Raw genomic sequence first — 19,021 nt, 5'->3', positions numbered from 1 at the left:
GCAGCGCCCAGGCCAATCCGCTGAGGCGTCCTGATTCGGCCGCTCCCTGATTGGTGGCCAGTGCGCGCGTGCGCAGCGCTCAGCTTCCGCTTCCCAGCCGGAAGTGGACGGCAGGCCTGCGGGCGTCGCGGGCCGCTTGTCCTCCCGAGGTTTCCGCCCGCTTCACGGCGGTCCTCACCGGCGCAGAAGCTGGAGCTTGGGCTGGAAAAAGGCAGCGGCGGGAAGGTGAGCGGGCCCGGGCTGCCCCGGGAGGGCGGCGGGGACGCCGAGTCACGGCCCTCGCAGCCCCCGGGTCTGACCGACCTCCGAGGCGCGGGCACGCGCACAGGGGCGCGGCGAGCTGCGGCCGCCGGCCCCGGGCGGGCGGGCGGGCAGGCGGGCGGCGGTGCCCCGACGCCGGCGCCGGGAGGAGGCGGTCGCGGCCGGGCCGTGGCGTCTCGCACCCTGGGGCGGGCGCGCCGCCCCGGCTCCGCCTTTGCTGCTGCCTTTGGAGGGGAGTCGGGGCGGCTCCGCCAGGGAGGGCCGCGAGCTCCCCGCGCCCGGCTCCGCTGCTCCGCGCTGCGGCGGCCTCCCCCGGGCTTTTCCGTCGACGTGCCCGGCCTCCGCCCCTGTTCTGCAGGCGAGGCAGGCGGAGCCGGCGGCCTTCTGCAAGACCCCGCGGAAGCCCCGTCGCAGCCGCGGCCCGCGCGGCCAGGACGCCGCCGGCTCGGACATGGCCGAGGAGCGGCCAGGGACCTGGTTTGGCTTCGGTTTCTGCGGCTTCGGGCAGGTGCCGGGCTCGGGGAGCCGGACCAAGGGCGTCCCCCGCCCCGAGCCGCTGCCGGCGGGCGCCGACCTGCGCCACGTGAGCGCGAGCTGGAGCTACACGGCCTGCGTGACCCGTGAGCGCCCCGACCCTCGGCCCCCCAGCCCCGGGCACCCCGGGACCGGCCCACCCCTCCCCAACGCCACGCTGTTCCCCGCGCAGGTGACGGAGGCCTGCGGCTGTCCGGCTCGGTGAGCGGCGCCGCGGACGGCTGCCGGGACGCGTGGGCCTCGGAGCGGCTGCTCGTGGTGCTGCGGGCCCGGCCTGGCCGCGGGCCCGAGCTGCAGGCCTGGGCGCCCCAGTCGGCGCTGTGCGGGGAACCGCTGTGGGCTCAGAGCCTGGCGCCCGAGGCCCAGGGGGCGGGCGGCGAGGGGGCGGGCGCCCTGCCCCTGCTGCCAGGCGCCCACGCCTACGTGAGCCCGCAGCCGCCCTTCCGCCAGCCGCTGGCCCCCGAGCTGCGCGCTCGCCAGCTGCGGCTGGGGGCCGAGCACGCCCTGCTGCTGGGCGCGGCCGGCCAGGTGTTCTCCTGGGGCGGAGGCAGGTGAGCCCTGCGCGCGCGTGCGCACGCGCCCCCACAAGAGGAGGGTTCCTCCAGGAGCCCAGGCTCATGCTGGGCTCTCGGCTCAGGCACGGACAGCTGGGTCACGGGACACTGGAGGCGGAGCCGCAGCCTCGGCTTCTGGAGGCCCTGCACGGCGTGGCCATGGTGGAGGTGGCGGCCGGTGGCTGGCACTCGCTGTGTCTGAGTGGTGAGTGACCACGTCGAGGCAGGCGACACTGGCCTTACGTGGGTGGCTTGGCGCCTGCTCCTCTGCCCCCCACCATGGTTCAGCAGCCAGGTGTGGACGAAGGCCGGAGCTGTGTGGCCCTAAGCTGGGGGTGGCACTGACCCCACGGTCATGGCCGGCCACCAGTTGCTGCCTGCTCCTACTCTGGAAGCCCAGACTGGTCAAGCCACGGATTAGGCTGGGAGCCAGGTTTGACTCCCTGGCCTGGAGGGCTGGAAGCGGTTGGATGGGAAGCTTTCCTATGAGGTTCAGGAAGGGCTGCTGTTAGCTGGAAGTGTCAGGTGTCTGCCAATGTGCCCTCATTTCAAGCTGCACCCCAGAGCCCGGCCTGGTCCCTCTCTGTGCCTCAGTGGGGTGTTTGTAATGGGGACCTTGCCACTAACCTCCCCTGGGGCTGCTGTGCTAACTAGGTGAAGTGTGCTTGACACGCTTGCGATCCACCCCCCTGCACACTTAGAAGGCTGGGCGAGTCTAGGCTCTGTGAGAGGAGGAACAAAAGTGCTTGCAGGCTGGGCACAGTGGCTCATGCCTATCATCTAACTACTCAGGAGGTTGAGATTTGAGGATGGTGGTTCAAAGCCAGCCCGGTCATTAAAGTCCATGAGCCTCTTATCTTCAGTTAACTACCAGAAAACCAGAAGTGGTGCTGTAGCTCAGGGGTAGTCGGGTAGGGTCGTAGCCTTGAGCTGAAGAGCTCAGAGACAGCGCCCAGGTCTAGATGTCAAGCCCCACGACCAAAACAAAAAAAAGTGCCCACAGGTTTAGAGTGGGCCTCAGTGGCAAAGCCCCTGTCCTCTGAATGCAGGAGCCTGGGCACAGGAAACAAATGCCTAACAGACCATCACGGAGGGAGCACTGAGCAGTGAGCACAGTGCTGGGAAGTGAGGAGGTCGGAGCCGCAGGCAGAGGCTTGGACAGGACCAGGGCCTGTGGGCAGGGAGGCTCGGGTGGGTGTGGGAAGAAGTCTACAGCAGGCAAAGGAAACAAGTGCAAGCTGGGTGCTGGTGGATCACCCTTGTCACTCTCGCTCCTCAGAAGGCTGAGATCTGAGGATCGTGGTTCAAAGCCAACCTGGGCACCAGAAAACTGAAATTGGTGCTGTGGTTCAAGTGGTAGAGTCCTAGCTTTGAGCTGAAGAGCTCAGGGACAGCGCCCAGGCCGAGTTCAAGCCCTTCGACTGACAATAAAAAGGAAAAGAAAATGGTGGTCCAGCAGAGTGCAATATAAAGGAAGTAGAGGCACCAGGACACCCGCCTGGAGTCCCAGCCACAAGCAGGCTGCCATGGACTCTTGAGCCTCTCCTGGCTGCCTAGAAGGGAGCCTAGGTGGAGATGGAAGCTGGGGGCGTGGCTAAGCATGGCCCTGAAGGCTGGCGGCTTCTTCCTCTTGCAGAGGCTGGGGATGTTTACATCTGGGGCTGGAATGAGTCTGGGCAGCTGGCCCTGCCCACCAGGAGCCTGGCAGAGAAGACGGTCTCCGAGGAAGGTGAGTTGCCTGACACGGGGCAGTGCAGCCCTTCTCTGCTGGCTGTGAGCTGGCCAGTGCGTAGGAAGTGGGAGGCATTCCCACACTGACTCCCCTCGACGGACTGCTGCTTGGGCCTGCACAGCTGCCCATCTGCCACCCATTCCAGCGGAGTGCTAGGAGTTCCGTGCTGTGGAGAGGGGTGGGCGCTTGGTGCCAGGCATGGCTGCAGTCTTACCAAACCTTAGGACGAGGAGATGACGCCAACTCAAAGGGAAGAGCCAGCCCCGAGGCCTTCATCACTGTGCAGCCCTTCCCAGCCTTACTGGATCTTCCCCTGGGCTCGGAGGCTGTCAAGGCCAGCTGCGGGTCCCGGCACACAGCGGTGGTGACACGTGAGTGGGGCTCGGGAGGGAGCCATGGAAGGCTGCGGAGACGGGTGTGGACCATTTCAACGGCATCCTCGCTTCGTTCTGTTTTATTTTTGTGAAATCATTTCGCTACGTTGCCTAGGGTAGCCTTCCCCAGCACTTTTCTTGTGGCTGGAGATTGAACGAAGGCCTCTGTATGCTAGGCAAGTGATTTGTGTACCCAGAAAAACCTATGGGCCTGGGCCTGTGTGAATGGGTGCAGGCCAGTATTGGGGTTTGCACTCGGGACCTCACGCATTCTGCTTTCTAGTTTTACATTCTTTTTAAGTGGAGCTACTATTGAACACAGCAGTTTATAGCCAGGTGCTGGTGGCCCAAGCCTGCAATCCTAGCTGCTCAGGCGGCCGAGATCTGAGGATCACAATTCCAAAGAAGTCAGCATAGACAAGAAAGTCTGAGATTCTCATCTCCAGTTAACCACCAGTAAAACCTGGAAGTGGAGCTGTGGCTCAGTGTGGCAGGGTGCTAGCCATGAGCAGACAAACTTAGGGACAGCGCTCAGGCTAAGTTCAAGCCTCATGACAGACCAAAAAAAAAAAATCCAAAGAGTTTTACAAATGCAGCGCGTCTTTTCGTCACCCTTTTGAACATCCCTCCCCGTCCTGCCATTCTTCCTAATTTACTAGGCATGCGCTGAGTTCTTGACGCCTTCCCCGCCTTCATCCCTTCCTTCCTCTTTCGAGAACCTTCTCAGTCTGCATTACCACACGTGGCTGACTTTGACACCGTGAGCCACATTTCCAGTGTAGCACCTGCTGGCCAGAGGCAGGCTGGAGAACTTCCTTCCCAGCGGGCAGCACCCTGGTGTGCAGATCCAGCGCTTGCTCTGTAGCCCTGGCTGGGGTGATCTCAGCCTCGCTCCCGCCTCGGGAGTGCCGTGGGCATGTAGCGTTATGATTGCCTTGAAAGTGGACTGCCACTCTTGTGCTGACTGAGCAGCTGCTTCATTTATTGAAAAAGCTACTCATGCTGGCACCTGTGATCCCACCAGCTAGCACAGAAAAGCAGTCGTTCTCGGCTGTCCGACACATTCACACACACACATGAATCACACAGCTCCATTCAGTGCTTCCGGCCAGGCACCTGGTGCAGCTGGGCAAGGCAGGGTCCTGGTGCAGAAGCAAGTGCCACTCTCTCTGGTTACAGGAGCTGGGGGACTCTACACTTGGGGCTGGGGTAAGTGAAAACCCCTACTGTGTCCTTAAGGGGGGTGGAGCGGGGACAGAGGCACGCAGACTCAGCAGGCCAATGACCTTGGGGTGGAAACAGGCTTGGCGCGTGTCCCAGGATGGGCAGAGCTGGCTCTTTAGGCTGCATGGCTGGACCAGCAGGCCCAGGGGAGTCAGGGCAAGGAGGAGGCAGCAGGGCTCCTTCCACTGCAGGTAAATACGGGCAGCTTGGCCATGAGGACCTCGCCAGCTTGGACCAGCCGCAGCCTGTGAAGTTCTTTGCAGATACTCGGCTCCTCGTGAAGGCAGTCACCTGTGGGCCCTGGAACACTTACGTGTACGCGGTGGAAAGTGGAGAGAACTGACATTCCAGTGCAGGTGTGTTGCTGCTGCTTAAACAATCCGGGCCTGGCACACTACCACTTGAGCCCCAGCGCCACTTCCAGTGTATGTGGTTCTAAGGAATTGAGAGAACGCCATGCCTGCCAGCCAGGCACTGACCACTGCGCCACATTTCCAGCCCTGTGTGTATTCTTTCACTCACCTGTGGAAAGGCACCCAACACCCTTCAGCCAGAGCTGCCAGACCCATGAAGTCTTCCTGGGCCGGCTCCACACTGGCTGGGGGGTGGGGGGGAGGGGCTCACCCCTGCAAGCTGGTGGTGTGCAGCCTCCAGAGGGGTCAATTACAGGCATGAGCCGTCTGCACCCGCCTTAGATGTGTTGGGCTAGATTCATTCAGAATGTAGCCATCCTACTTTTAGTAAGGTTTTGAGTACCAGCTCAATGGAAGCAGTCATGTACCACTTTGTTATTCTGGCAGTGTTGCGTTTGAACCCGGGGCCCTGCTGGCTTGGCAGGTGTTTTACCACTGAACCCAACTGTATGCTTCTCAGTGTTGTACGACTGCCTGCCACTGTGGCCTGGAGTTACGTATTGTTGGTGTTTGGTAGAAAGTGTGGTTGCAGAATGTTACCCCACCTAGCACTGAGAAGCCTGTTCTCTGCCTGGGGTCTGAAATGTTCAGCCTAGTCCTGGAGGCGGAGAGAACGTCAGCGGGCGAGCTGAAGTCATCCATATCCCGAGAGGCTGAGGTTGATTGACTATGGGAGTTGCTTTAGCTTGAGACAGTCTAGGGAGGCTGGGGGGGGGGGTCTTGCCTCAGTTTCCCAAGTGCAGAGCATAGGGTGTACCACCATGCCTGGTGGGAGTTGTGCCTTTTCAGATTGTCTTTCTGAAGTTTATTGGAAGCCAACAGACCTTTCTTCTGGGTTGGCTTTGAAACACTTTCCTCAGATCTCAGGCTTCTGAGTTGCAAAACTCCTTTTGTCTGGCCAGGAGTTTGGCTTAGTGATAGAGTGCTTGCCTAGCATGCCTGAAGACCCGGTAGGTTTGAGTCCTCAGTCCCACATACATAGAAAAAAGCCAGGAGTGGTGCTGTTGCTCAAGTTATGATAGAGCCCTCATGCATTGTCTGGATGGTCTCAAGGTCAGAGTGCTTCTTCAGACTGTAGCACTGGCCTTACAAGTGTGTGCCACCACCCTGACCCTTTTGTTTTTGCCAGTCCTGGGGCTTGAGCCTGAGCACTGTCCTTGGGCTTTCTCAAGGGTAGAGCTCTGCCACTTGAGCCTCAGTACCACTTCCAGTGAACACTCTACCACTAGGCTATGCTCCCAGCCCCAACCTGATTCTTTTAAGGAAAATTATGGGCATATAACAATCATACTTGTAGAGTGCTTGCCTAGTATGCATGAAGGACAGTGCTCAGGCCCTGAGCCCAAGCTCTAGTACTGTCTCCTTCCCCCCCCCCCCCAAAAATAGTAAATCATACTTCAGTTGTTTGTTCTTTTTAGCCCACAGGCCACTGATTTGAGGAAAAAGTGACACCACCACAATGTACTTTTTGAAAGGTAATTACACAATTTAATTTAAAACACATGTATGTATATATATATATATAATACATGCATATATACCTATTAAAACAGGATCACACACCTGGCGAGATGATCAGCCTTCGGGAAACGTGGTGTGCTGACGCAGTAGTGCAGGCAGGGCAGGAATAAATAGTAGTGCTCTGGAGGAGTCCACCCTGGTGGACCTGCTGTGCAAAGGGTGCCCTCTAACAACTGTGCATGAATATGGCCTTCCCTGCTCAGACTGAGGCGCTGTCTGTGCAGTGACAGCAAGGCTACCAGTAGCTACAGAATTAGTCAAATAAGCTGCTAGCTATACAACAAGCGTGGTAGTTGCTAATTAAGACAAGCCAACCAGAATTACTTCCCATTCTACAACATGTAACATGAGCTCTTGATCACGCTCCAGTAAGTAGAATCATGTGTAGGACAGAAATCAAATCCCAGATCTAAATTTGTACTTCTGACATAAACCGAGTTTTACGGGATTCTTGAGTGAAGACCCAGTCTGTGAGCCACTCATTCACGTCCTTCAAACCTGTCCAGTTTCACACGACCGTCACCAGTCCAGGAACTGGGAATCCAGAGCCAGCTATCTGGTCAGCGCTTCTCAGGACTGGATATTGGTTGAGTTGAGGATTCGAGAAGTAGCATCAGATTTGGAGGCCTTTGAGAGCTCCCGCTGTTGAAAAGTAAGCGAGGTCAGCAGCAGCACTGTCCCTCAGCCACCCATAGCTCCCCTCCCTTTCAGGTGTAGGGGGAGCCCCGGGCACAGGCCAGGTTAGGAGGCAAGACCCCTCACGTTCTGCTCAGCACGCATGCTCCAATTGTTTGCCACTGCCAGGGCAGGCCTGTAAACTCGCCATCAGAAAACCTCTTCAAAGCTTCACTGGGAGCCCTTGCCAGTAGACAGACAGTATTCATCTACCCATCTCTGGGGCTGAGGCCTTTGAGACCTGGGGGTGCTTTGAGTTCCTACTGGAGCCCAGGGTCCAGAGGAAACCAGGAAGGACACTGAGAATGATAGGGTAGAGCAGGTGAGGCCAGGACTCCCCAGAGAGGCAGCAAGAGGGCTCTGGCTGGGCCTTCCTTCCAGCGCCTACCCTCCCTGTGCTGTGGCTCCTTCCACTCAAGTGCACGTGCCAGTGCTCCACCCTGGCGGCAAGGGAGAAGGAGAGTAGCTCGCCCAGACTGAGCCAGAGGTGAGGGTGTGGAGCAGGCGGGGACTCCAGGGAATACGCAGCACACAGCTGGGGCCTTCCCTGCCTGGGGACGGGGCTTCTGTTGTCAGCACGCTGATTCTAGGTCTTTGATAATCACAACTGGGAGGCTCAAGGCTTTGTGAAATGAAGTCTTAAACCATATTATTACTACATTGCCTGACAGGAATGCAAGGCAAGTTTTCTTGCTGATGGGCACCATGGCAGCCAGCGGTGAAGGACCGTCACTTCCTCGTGGAAGAGCTGCTGTGGTTAGTGTGCTGGGGCCGGGATGGGAGTAAGGCAGATGACCGCTCAGTTTAGAAATGAGGGACATGGGACATGCGGGGATTGCTATACAGACCTGAAGCCCAACAGCAGAGCTGTCAGAGGGGGCTGGCTCCTTCTAAAAACGGGAGGACAGCAGCAGGCAGCGATCTGTGGCCTACCGTGCACTTTATCCTACAGCCCTCATCTCCTCACCATGTCAAGGCAGGAAGGGATGGGTCTGCCTGGTCCCGCCTACACAGCCTGGGGGTCCTTGGAAAGGTGCACATGGTGCCCCAGCTGTGTGCTCCCAGAGACTGGTAGAGTTTAGAAAAGTGAATTACCGCAAACTCAGAATAGGTGCTGGCAACAGAATTAACGCTGAAGTTGCGCTGCAGGGGGGCCGAGCCGGGGTACCCACCGCTCAGGAAGCTGCCGTTGAGCTCCACGTTCTCCTTGTTGGCCCCGCGCCTGCCAGCACGGGGTGTTTTTTTTCCGGAACAGGTAGAAGAAAGGACTGGCTGTATAGAAAGGGAAAATCACCCCACATCACCTTGTGCTGAACATGTAGACCCCTAGGTCCGTGACAGATGTGTGTTATGTTGTCCACACCCTGAGGCCGGGCCACGCTGCCCTGCTTGAGTGTGTGGCTGCAGTGAAGGCTGTGGGACATGGGAACCAGCCTCCCTCAGACCAGAGATCCCGAAATCAGACTGAGTAAGCAGGGGCTCTGCTTGTCTCATATACTAACCTTGCTGCCAGAGGGAGGAAGTCGAGACATTGGGGAGCGGTACATCGTACCCCCAAAGACAGGCCGAAGGCTGCTATTAGCTGTAGCATTGGACATGGTGGTAGTGTTCAGCTGAGGAGAAGCAAAGACATAGGTCTGAGAACTGAGTGGGTCTGGGCGCATGGAAGCTCAGCTGCAGACTGGCGTCCACAGGAGGACCTCGCTATTGAGTCAGGGCTCCAGCACCCCAAGTGCTGTTCTAGACCCCAGGATAAGGCGGCGCCTGAGGCAGGCAGCACCTACCCGGTCAGTCACACCCAGCCCCAACCATCTTTATATTTTGGGTTCTTTTCAAGTGAAATGCATCGGCAAGTTGGTAACAGCTAACAAGAGACATCCTCTCCAGGGCTAGAAGCATTCCTGCTTAGGAGGAAGAAGGGCTCCCCAGAGAACTGGCGCTGGAAGCCCCTCCTTGGTGTGAAAGTGGGCTGAGCGAGGCCAGGAGCCCCCCTCCGGGGGGGGGGGGCAAGAACGGACGGGACACAGGGACTCACACCTTGCGCACTTTGCCGGGCGTGTTGGGAGTGAGTCCGCGACGCTTGGGTGTGCGGGGGGCACTGCCGTAGAGCATCTCCGTTTCTGTCTGCTTCTTATTCTTCAGTTGCTGTGTGAAAGTCAGCAGCAGCCATGAATCCTCAGCCGTCCAGATCCCTCCCCGGCACCGCTCCCTTCCCCACACTCACCCGCTCCTGCTTGGCTCGCTCTTTCTCCAGCTGGTGGGCCTCCCACTGCTCTGCCACGTAGGCCAGGAAGTTCTTCCCATTCACCACGAATGACTGCGAGTGTGCCTGCTCCCACGCTTCAATCTGGGCCTTCAACTCCTCCTCCAGCTGAGACAGACCACAAACAAGGACGTGCTCATGAATCTACCAGCTCAGCGTCAGGGCACGGGCCCACAGGGACGGCGGTCAGGAGAGAGCAGTCAAGGCCCAGCATACCGAGGAGGAGACCCCCAAACCGTGGGGTCTAAATAAGGACACTATTTTTTTTTTTTTTTTTTTTTTGCCAGTCCTGGGCTTGAGCTCAGGGCCTGAGCGCTGTCCTTGGGTTTTTCTCAAGGCTAGAGCTCTACCACTTGAGCCTCAGCACCACTTCTGGCTTTTTTGTATCTATGTGGTACCAAGGAATCGAACCCGGGTCTTTGTGCATGCTAGGCAAGCACTTTAACCACTAGGCCAAACTCCTAGCCCCGGACACTATTCTTTGACACAAAAATCTTACTGCCCAGGCTAGGTTCAGATCCACAGTTCTCCTGCCTCAGTCTCCCGAATGCTAGGAAGAAAGGCGTGTTATGCCAATTATGGCTCAAACCAGCTTTTGATGGCAGAAGCTACTGAGCACTGGCTGGGAAGATTGGGAGATGAGCAATACTAGCTGTGTGAGGTGCAGTTTCCACATGTGGGTAAGAAAATCACTTTTTGGGGGGGGGAGGGAAACGGGTACCAAGACATGTGAAAGGGTATCAAATCTATGTGAATTAATGCACCTTCTATCTGGCAAATATCATGTAACCCTTTACTAATTACAATAAAAAAAATAAGCAATTAAAAAAAGAAAAAAGAAAAAAAAGAAAATCACTTTTCAGGGCCCAGCCTAGTGGTAGAGGGCCTAGTGATAGAGGGCCTGCCCAGCATGCACAAAGACCCGGGTTCGATTCCTCGGCACCACATACATAGAAAAAAGCCAGAAGTGGTGCTGAGGCTCAAGTGGTAGAGCTCTAGCCTTGAGAAAGTCCAAGGACAGTGCTCAGGCCCTGAGCTCAAGGCCAGGACTGGCAGAGAAAAGAAAAAAAAAATTACTTTTCAGATTTATATATAAAAATAGAAGTATTATATAGTATAATCTCTAAGGAAACTGACAATTGTGTGAATAAATCAAAACTAGGAAATAAGTCTGTGACACAAATCAATGAATGCTATTATTAATAACAGCAGTGGCTGGGCGCTGGTGGCTCATGATTATCATCCTAGCTATTGCAGGTTAAAGCCAGGCTGGGCCCGAGGACTCAGTGAGACTCTTCTCTCCAGTGAACCACCAGAAAACCAGAAGTGGGACTGTGGTTAAAGAGGTAGAATGCCAGCCTTGAGCAGCTCAAGAGCTCAGGAACAGCGCCCAGACCCAGAGTTCAAGTCTGACCACGATCACCAACAAAAACAGTAATGAAGAGCATTACAGATGGGGCTTTGTCTTCCAGGCTGTGTCCAGCATTCACACCCCCAGAGCTCAGAAGTGAGTGTCTGGAGAAAGGCTCTTTGAGGTGGTTGAGCAGATCCTAATCCTGCCGGATGAGGGCATCAGGAGTCAGGCCACCTGCGACACAGGCACCTGTCTTGCCCGAGGGGAGTACAGGGTGCACAGAAATGGCATCACAGCAGTGTTACCTTAGGGAGTGTTTTCTGGAGCTTGGCTCGCTGTTTTTCTTCTTTTAAAAGATTTCCTCCTCGGTTGGTAAATCGACTTGGATCTGAAGCTTTTCTCTGGAAAATACAACATGCATTCATTACTTTGTTGGTTTATTGTGCCCGTACTGGGGCTTGAGCCCAGAGACAGACACTGTCCCTGAGATTTTTTTGCTCATGGCTAGTGCTCTGCCTCTTGAGCACAGCTCAATTTCTGTTATTAAGTTGAAGGTGAGTCTTAAAGACTTTCCTAAGCTGGCAGATCTCAGCCTGCTGAGTAGCTAGGATTACAGGTGTGAACAATGCATTTCATCAGAATGAAATCCAGGCTAGATGAACTGGTTGCTTCTGCTGGGATGCCTTGCTCTCGTGAACCAGAACATTCCACCGGCTGTGGACAAGAGCCTGCCTTCCTTGGTCAGGACACTGCTCCAGGACAAGGGAGTGGGAGGGCAGGCCCAACCTGGTGCCTGCTCTTGTCACTCCCCTACACAGTGCAATGCTGGTTTCACGAGAAACTTGCAAAACAAGTGAAAAACAGAAATGAGAAGCAGAGATACAAGTCAGCAGCGTGCTTGCTGCAGCATGTCTGAGACCCTGGGTTCCATCTCTAGCCCTGTCCCTCAAAACACAAAGCGTGCGTGCGTGAAGGGGCTTGAACTCAGCCTGGACTTGTCCTTGAGTTCTTCAGCTCAAGGCTACAGCCCTACCCTTGAGCCAAGCCCCACTTTCCTTTTCTAGAGGTTAATTGGAGATAAGAGTCTCAGGTCCTTTTGTGTCCAGGCTGGCTTTGAACCTTGATCCTCAGATTTCAGCCTCCTGACTAGCCAGGATCACAGGTATGAGCCACTGCACTGGGCTGCAAAGCATTTATTCTTATTAGATCACAAGAGGTATAAATCAGGTATTAGTAAAAAACAAAGGCAAAAAGAATTTTGACTTTTGGAAATCAAATGTGAAAGAATTCTCTCTTCCAGCGACCTCAGCATGTTTCACTAACGCTTCATTTTACTGTGAGAAAACAGAAATTAGGATAGTACCTCGAACTCTAAGAAAAGTCTCCAGCTCTCTTCCCACTTATGAACACCTTCAAAGAGCTCCTTGTGAGCTTCGTAGTAGGTTTTTAACCGCACAATCTCAGCATCATGTTGCTGGAGCAGGTTTTCTGTGAAGTCATCTGCAACAGACAGACCCAGCAGTTTATGATCCAGAGTGGCTTGTTGGTAGAGCACTTGGCTCACCTATGTGACGTCCTGAACTTTAACCCCATCCCCTCTAAAAACAGAACTCAGTAAGTCAGGCTAACTCGTGATTAGCTGGGAGGACGACTGAAAGGATCCTTTTCTAAAATCTGTCTTAGGTTTCTCAGTCTTCCTCTCTGCCTTGCCTCGTCAATAGAAGGATGGGTCAGGGAAATGTCTAAGTTTGGATTGTTAGGCCAGGTGCATTGCTACATTCAGCTCACAGAGACCTGGAATCCCTGGGCTTTAGGAGTTAGATTTCTTGGGTTCAGTTATAGGCACATACATACATTGGCCTGCTATAGATTTCCTGGGCTCAGTTATTGGCACATAGACATACATTGGTCTGCTGTAGACCTCTGAGTTAAGCTGCTGCAAATGGGAAGAATGGCTCAGGTGGTAGGCTTCCTGCCTAGAAGACTCAGCGAAGTCCTGAATTTGAACCCCAGTACTGGGAAATAAATGCCTGCCCCCCCCATATCTTCAGTGTTCTTATGTTTTGAAATGAAATCTGAGAGGTTTTATCAGTTTTGGGCACTTCAAGGTGGGTGCTCTACCATTTGAGCGCCAGCTCTGTTTCTGGCTTTTTGGCAGTTAATTGGAGACTTTTCTATGTGGAGCAATGTCAAATGGGGATCCTCGGATCTCTGCCTCCTGAGTAGCTAGGGTTACGGTGTAAGCCCCCAGCACAAGACTAAGTGAAAGATTTCTGAGAGTTGGCTAGCTCTATTCAGAAAAGGAAACAACTTTCTGGTGACTATCTGGGCTTTCAAAACTCCAGTAACAGGCTGTGAAGACTCACCAGCATAGTATGGGGCAAAAGCCTGTCTCTGCTCCGGGCTGTAAAAACACTGGTCCCAGTACTGAGCCACTTCTGCTCGAATCGCCTCAATCACTTTCTTCAGGTTTTGCATTTTTAATTCTTCTAATCGATCTACTTCTAATTGCAGCTGAAAAAAAAAAAAGAATTAAAGATGGTCAGCACATTTTTTATTTTCATGTAGGCTTATAAAAGTTTCTCCTTTTTTCCCCCAATAAAATTAGAATATAAAGAGCCACACTTTATAACAGTGACACTATATAGAAGGCAGAAATCTAAGATTTTTTAAAAAGCTGGCTACCTGCCGTCCCTTGCTGGCCCAGGGAGAAGGTGGTAAGGCTCACATCAGACTGTTACACAGCACCACGGCATTCCTTACCGCTTTCCTGACCTTGGCCTTTGAGCCAGTCATAAGAGTAGCCACGGTTTCTCTCTCCTCCTCAGGTATCTGCAGCCGGTCCCAGAGCTCATGGATCTGAGCACGTAACCCCTCACACAATGCTTCATTCTGTGACTTGCGCATTTCCAGCTGTAGCAAGAAGAGATGTTACCAGCCACACTTAGAAAATACCAGCTTTCTGGCCCCCATGGAGAGGAAATACTTTCACCTGTTCACTGGTGCCAGCTGTGTGCGCTCGCACTCGCTCTCTCATGCTTTCTCTCTTTCACTCTCCCCCTCTCGCTCTCTCTCATGCTCTCTCTCTCACTCTCTCTCACTCTCTCTCACTCTCTCCCCATCTCGCGCTCTCTCTCAAATCAAGTGGCAGTGCTAGCCTTGAGGAAAACACTCAAGGATAGTGCTCAGGACTGGGAGGAAAAAAAAAAAGTTGGCTGGGTACTTGAGGCTCACACCTGTAATCAATCCTAGCTAGTTGAAGCCAAGAACTAGAAATCATGGTTCAAAGCTAACCTAAGAGGCAGACAGACAAACCCAAAGCCCCAACTCCAGGGAACCGGGGAAAAGCCATGCGTGAAGCTGGATTCCAGTAGTTCATACCAGTAATCCAAGCTGCGATCATGGCATCACGATTTGAAGCTTTCCTAAGCCTACAAATCAGGATAGACAAATACAGAATAGTCTCATCTCTCATTTAGTCAACAAAAAGCCAGAAGTGTGGCTCACAGGGTAGAGCACCAGCCTTGAAAAAAAGTACCCAAGCCCGGAGCCTCATCCCAATTCCAGTCACACTGGTGAGATCCCAGGTTGTTGCATGGAGAGAGTCTTACCTGCTGTAGCAGCTTCTGCAGGGTTGCGATGTTCTCCAAAGACAGACAGAAGGCATCTTCCTCCTCACACACTACGTCCCGCTCGAAGCTGGTGTCTGGAGTGTGTTCCAATTCTTCCATACACAGGATGATTTGTCTCTTTATGTTGACAAACTCCTCCCGCCTAGCGTCCTATGAAACAAGGCTACTACCAGGTGAGAAGAAGGCGGAGGGGAGGAGCGGGGTGGAGGTATGGAGGCGCAGGAGGTGCAGGCAGAGGCAAGGTGCAAGCAGCAAATAACGATACCTTAGTTTCTCGCAGAGTTGCCACGTGTTTCCTCAGCTGGTTCAGGTCTTCCAGACTGGGAACCAGAGTGCTATCGATGTCAAAGGGGGACATGCAAAGAATCTCACACAGCTCTTGGTCTTGTTCTTGCAGTAGCTTTAGTTCCTGTTTTCTGTCCTTCTTCTGCTTCCTCATCAATTCCACCTGAGTGCGCAAGTCCTTCTCTAGCTGCAAGATGGTCACGTCTCCTTCTTCCTGTGTAAGATAATGCACCTTGGTAAAGAGACGTCCTGCTTGGGCTGGCTTCACACTGTGGTCCTCACACCTCAGTCTCCTGAGTTGCTAGAATGTTAGGCTTGAACCATCAGGGCTTGGCTTGGAACTAATTAGCCAGGCAGTGTGCCTTCCCCACTTCCCAAGCTAGCACCATCCCTGCAGGGAAGCTTTCCAGCTACAGGCCCAAAACAATACTTCTTCCTAAGTCCATGCTGTTCTCGATGGGCTGTGACACACCTGAAAAGGCTCCACGTGTAACTCACTGCACAGAGTGTTCAGCTCTTTCTGACAAACAGATATACTTTTGATAAGCCTCTCTTTCAGGCTCTCCTCTTCAGCAATCATCCTATCCAGGAGATCCTATAAAAGACAAAACAGTGCATGAAAGTTTGAGACCTCAACATCTGGGTAATTAAAAAATTTCTAGAAAGGAGCTGGGAGTTTGGCCTAGTGGTAGAGTGCTTGCCTAGCATGCATGAAGACCCAGGTTCAATTCCTCGATACCACATACATAGAAAAAAGCCAGAAGTGGTGCTGAGACTCAAGTGGTAGAGCTCTAGCCTTGAGAAAGTCCAAGGACAGTGCTCAGGCCCTGAGCTCAAGCCCAGGACTGGCAAAAAAAAAAAAAAAAAAAAAATTCTAGAAAGTACTTATCAAAAACAGGAATGGGCCAGGAGCACAACCTAGTGGTAGAGTGCTTGCCAGCATGCGTGAAGCCCTGGGTTCGATTCCTCTGTACCACATACACAGAAAAGGCCAGAAGTGGTGGTGTGGCTCAAGTGCTAGAGCGCTAGCCTTATGAAACCCCAAGGACAGTGTCCAGGCCCTGAGTTCAAGCCCAGGCAAAAACGAAATAAAACAACAAAAAAACCAGGCAGGGCCTTTGCTATCCAAGTGCAATGGCTCACAGGTGAAACACTGCCATCCCCATGGCACTCAGCTCACCTGGATGTGCTTCTTCACCACCTCAGTTCTCTGCAAGCGCTGGTCTTCTGGAATCCCAATAACTTCCCATATTTCCCGAAGGTCTATTAGGGCTTTCTGGAGACAAACTACAGACTCCTCTGCCAGCACCTCACTAAAACAGAAGAACAAAAGAAATAACTTTCTTTTTGCCTGTTAGATCAATTATTACCTCTTCAAGACTAAATGCAGTTATTTCCAGAAACTAAATTTCCCAGTGGTCTTTGTTTTTTTGCCGGTCCTGGGCTTGGGCTCACGGCCTGAGCACTGTCCTTGGACTTTCTCAAGGCTAGAGCTCTACCACTTGAGCCTCAGCACCACTCCCAGCTTTTTTCTATGTATGTGGTACCGAGGAATCGAACCCAGGTCTTCGTGCATGCTAGGCAAGCACTCTACCACTAGGCCAAACTCCCGGCCCTCCCAGTGGTCTTAAAGCAAAAATAAAATGAAAACAAGGATGCAAGCTGGGCATGGTGGCCCACACCAATAACCCCAGCATTTAAATACTGACATAGGAGGAGCTACAGTTTGAGGCCTACGTAGGTTATATATCAAGACCCTAAGTGTAAACAAGAAGAAAAAATCTGGTTCAACTCACTCTTGTTCCCTTCTACCCAAACTACTGTGCTAGCAAAATTAAATTACCACATTCTATCAGAAATTATCTCATGAATATACTCAGGATCTGAACTTTCCCCAGTGAGTCTATGTATGGCAATACAGAATTTCAAATGCTTTTATTTAAAAAATCCAAATAAAACAAAATGCTCAACTAGTTGATGGTGACACACAACACTACTTGCTCCCAGGACTGAGAAGAGGCTCAAAGTGAAAAAAAGTTCATAAAACTTCTTGAAAAACAGCTAAATTGCCAGGCACCAGTGACTCACATCTGGAATCCTAACTACTCACGAAAAACCAGTAAGTGGAGACATGGCTCAAGTGGCAAAGCAGTAGCTTTGAGCACAAAAGCTTAGAGAAAGCATCTTGGCATGCATTTGCACACATATGCAAGCAAGGTGCATGTGCACGCACACTCAAAAAGCCCTTGCTGGCAAAAATCTCCTGCAAAAAGCTGGAAACTAGCCAGGCACAGTGGCTCACACCAAAAATCCTAGCTATTCAGGAGGCTGAGATCTGAGGATCGCAGTCAAAGCCAGCCCAGGGAACTAAAGTCTGTGAGACTCTTATCTCCAATTTGCCACCAGAATAGCAGAAGTGATGCTGTGGCTCAAAGGGTAGAGCTGTTTCTGAGCTGAAGAGCTCAGAAACAGTGCCCAGGCTCAGAGTTCAAGTCCTATGACAGACCAAAAAAAAAAAAAAAGGCTGCAAACTTATCAGGTGAGACAAGACAAGCACAACAAACAAAATGTTGTATTTTTTTACTCACATATGGAATCTAGACTTAAAAGCCATATATATACATCTATATACAAGTTAATTGTATATGTGGATGTGAATCTGGGGAACTACTTTGGGGAAGGAGAAAGGAAAAAGAGGGTACATAGCTCTGAACTAGCTTTAACAATGACTATTTTCTGTTCTTATTTCCGGTCTGTACCAGAGCATGAACTCTGGGCCTGGGTGCTGTTTCCTAGCTTTTTCACCCAAAGCTGGTGCTCTACCACTTGAGTCACACCTCACTTCAGGTTTTTTGGTAGTCTTTCCTGCCCAGGCTGGCTTGGAACTTCAGTCCTCTGATCTCAGCCTCCAGAGTAGCTAGGATTAGCCTGTACCAGGAGCACCCGGCTTTTGCTCTTATCCTTAAGTTACAATGAGTAACCCAAAGAATGGCTAGATTAAAAAGACAACATCAAGTGCTGGTGCAGTGTATAAACCTATTGGCAGTATCTGCTAACATTGCCCCCGCAGCCCAGCTTCCATGTATGAACCTGAGGACGTCACCAAGATGGAAGCTGGAGAGCCTGGGTGCCCAGGAGCTCAGTGCACCACTACCACATTCCTACAATGAAGACCAAAATGCTCGACTCCGCGTTAGCTGAAGCAGTGACACACACACCATTGCCATGTATTAAGCGTGTAACATACGTTGGTTTTATTGGGTGGACATTATACCTAGGGCTGGGAAGGTGGCCCAGGGGTCGAGTGCTTGCCCGGCATGCGGGAAGCTCACAGACCGCGCCAAGGCCGCTCGCCTTCTCCCGAGCGCTGGAGCCGAGCTCCACCACCTCCCCCAAGCCGGCGCCCACGTCCCACCCCACAGCCTAAGCCAGGAACCGTTACCGCCGCGGCCCGCCAGGCTCCGCCCGGGAGGGGAGGACGGGAGGGGAGGCCGGCCGCCGCACCCGCGCCCACCTCCGAGACGCCCGCCAGGCTCGCAGCTGCGCCCGTGTCCGCCTCGCCACCTGCGCGCCGCCGCGCCCCGGCCCCGGCCCGGACCCCAGCCCCGGCCCCGGCCTCACTCCTGAGCGCGGCTCCGGCCCCGACCCCGGCCCCGGCCCCGGCCCCGACCCCGGCCCCGGCCCCGGCCCCGACCCCGGCCCCGGCCTCACTCCTGAGCGCGGCTCCGGCCCCGACCCCGGCCCCGGCCCCGGCCCCGGCCTCACTCCTGAGCGCGGCTCCGGCCCCGACCCCGGCCCCGGCCCCGGCCCCGGCCTCACTCCTGAGCGCGGCTCCGGCCCCGACCCCGGCCCCGACCCCGGCCCCGACCCCGGCCCCGGCCTCACTCCTGAGCGCGGCTCCGGCCCCGACCCCGGCCCCGGCCTCACTCCTGAGCGCGGCTCCGGCCCCGGCCCTCCCTTTGCTGACAGACGCCGAGGCCCGGGCCTCGGGACCCCGCACGGCCCCGTCCCCTCAGCTGACGACGCTCCCCACCGCCCCGCACCTTCGCCTCATGGCGGACGCTCCACGCAGCCGAGTCCCGGCCCGGACTCCTCCACACTGCACCAAGCGCGGCAGACACCGCCGGGACCGACGACCTCGCTCGGAAACCACCCCGCGAGCCGTTGGGCCCGGCAGAATTTCAAACCCAGCCGCAGGG

At 54.3% G+C, this 19,021-nt stretch overlaps 2 protein-coding genes across 3 annotated transcripts; one reads left to right on the top strand and one right to left on the bottom strand.

Moving 5' to 3' along the window:
• The first annotated feature begins 119 nt into the window (after positions 1 to 119).
• On the top strand, positions 120 to 6,586 carry Rccd1 (RCC1 domain containing 1). The gene is made up of 9 exons (XM_090321625.1): positions 120 to 225; positions 620 to 881; positions 968 to 1,346; positions 1,433 to 1,554; positions 2,986 to 3,078; positions 3,306 to 3,452; positions 4,635 to 4,664; positions 4,871 to 5,035; positions 6,511 to 6,586. Exons 2-8 carry the CDS (start codon positions 713 to 715, stop codon positions 5,020 to 5,022), a joined length of 1,092 nt encoding a protein of 363 aa, XP_090177751.1. The 5' UTR covers positions 120 to 225; positions 620 to 712; the 3' UTR covers positions 5,023 to 5,035; positions 6,511 to 6,586.
• Positions 6,587 to 7,167: 581 nt separating this feature from the next.
• Positions 7,168 to 18,986, bottom strand: Prc1 (protein regulator of cytokinesis 1). 2 transcript variants are annotated; one of them, XM_090321623.1, is made up of 14 exons: positions 18,866 to 18,986; positions 16,003 to 16,135; positions 15,295 to 15,417; positions 14,803 to 15,036; positions 14,517 to 14,687; positions 13,669 to 13,818; positions 13,272 to 13,419; positions 12,269 to 12,405; positions 11,211 to 11,306; positions 9,513 to 9,659; positions 9,326 to 9,433; positions 8,791 to 8,901; positions 8,384 to 8,560; positions 7,168 to 7,255 (listed from the first exon to the last, which is right to left on the bottom strand). In XM_090321623.1, exons 1-14 carry the CDS (start codon positions 18,874 to 18,876, stop codon positions 7,184 to 7,186), a joined length of 1,818 nt encoding a protein of 605 aa, XP_090177749.1. In that variant the 5' UTR covers positions 18,877 to 18,986; the 3' UTR covers positions 7,168 to 7,183. The 2 variants fall into 2 exon arrangements, with proteins under 2 accessions (XP_090177749.1, XP_090177750.1); XM_090321624.1 differs by having other exon boundaries at positions 7,173 to 7,255; positions 8,461 to 8,560.
• Between the last annotated feature and the right edge of the window lie 35 nt (positions 18,987 to 19,021).

The sequence above is a fragment of the Megascapheus bottae genome, chromosome 30 (genome assembly GCF_031878675.1).
Source record: "Megascapheus bottae isolate mThoBot1 chromosome 30, mThoBot2.hap1, whole genome shotgun sequence".
In the NCBI taxonomy this organism is placed as follows: Eukaryota; Metazoa; Chordata; class Mammalia; order Rodentia; family Geomyidae; genus Megascapheus; species Megascapheus bottae.
This window is presented reverse-complemented; position numbering and strand designations above follow the sequence as displayed.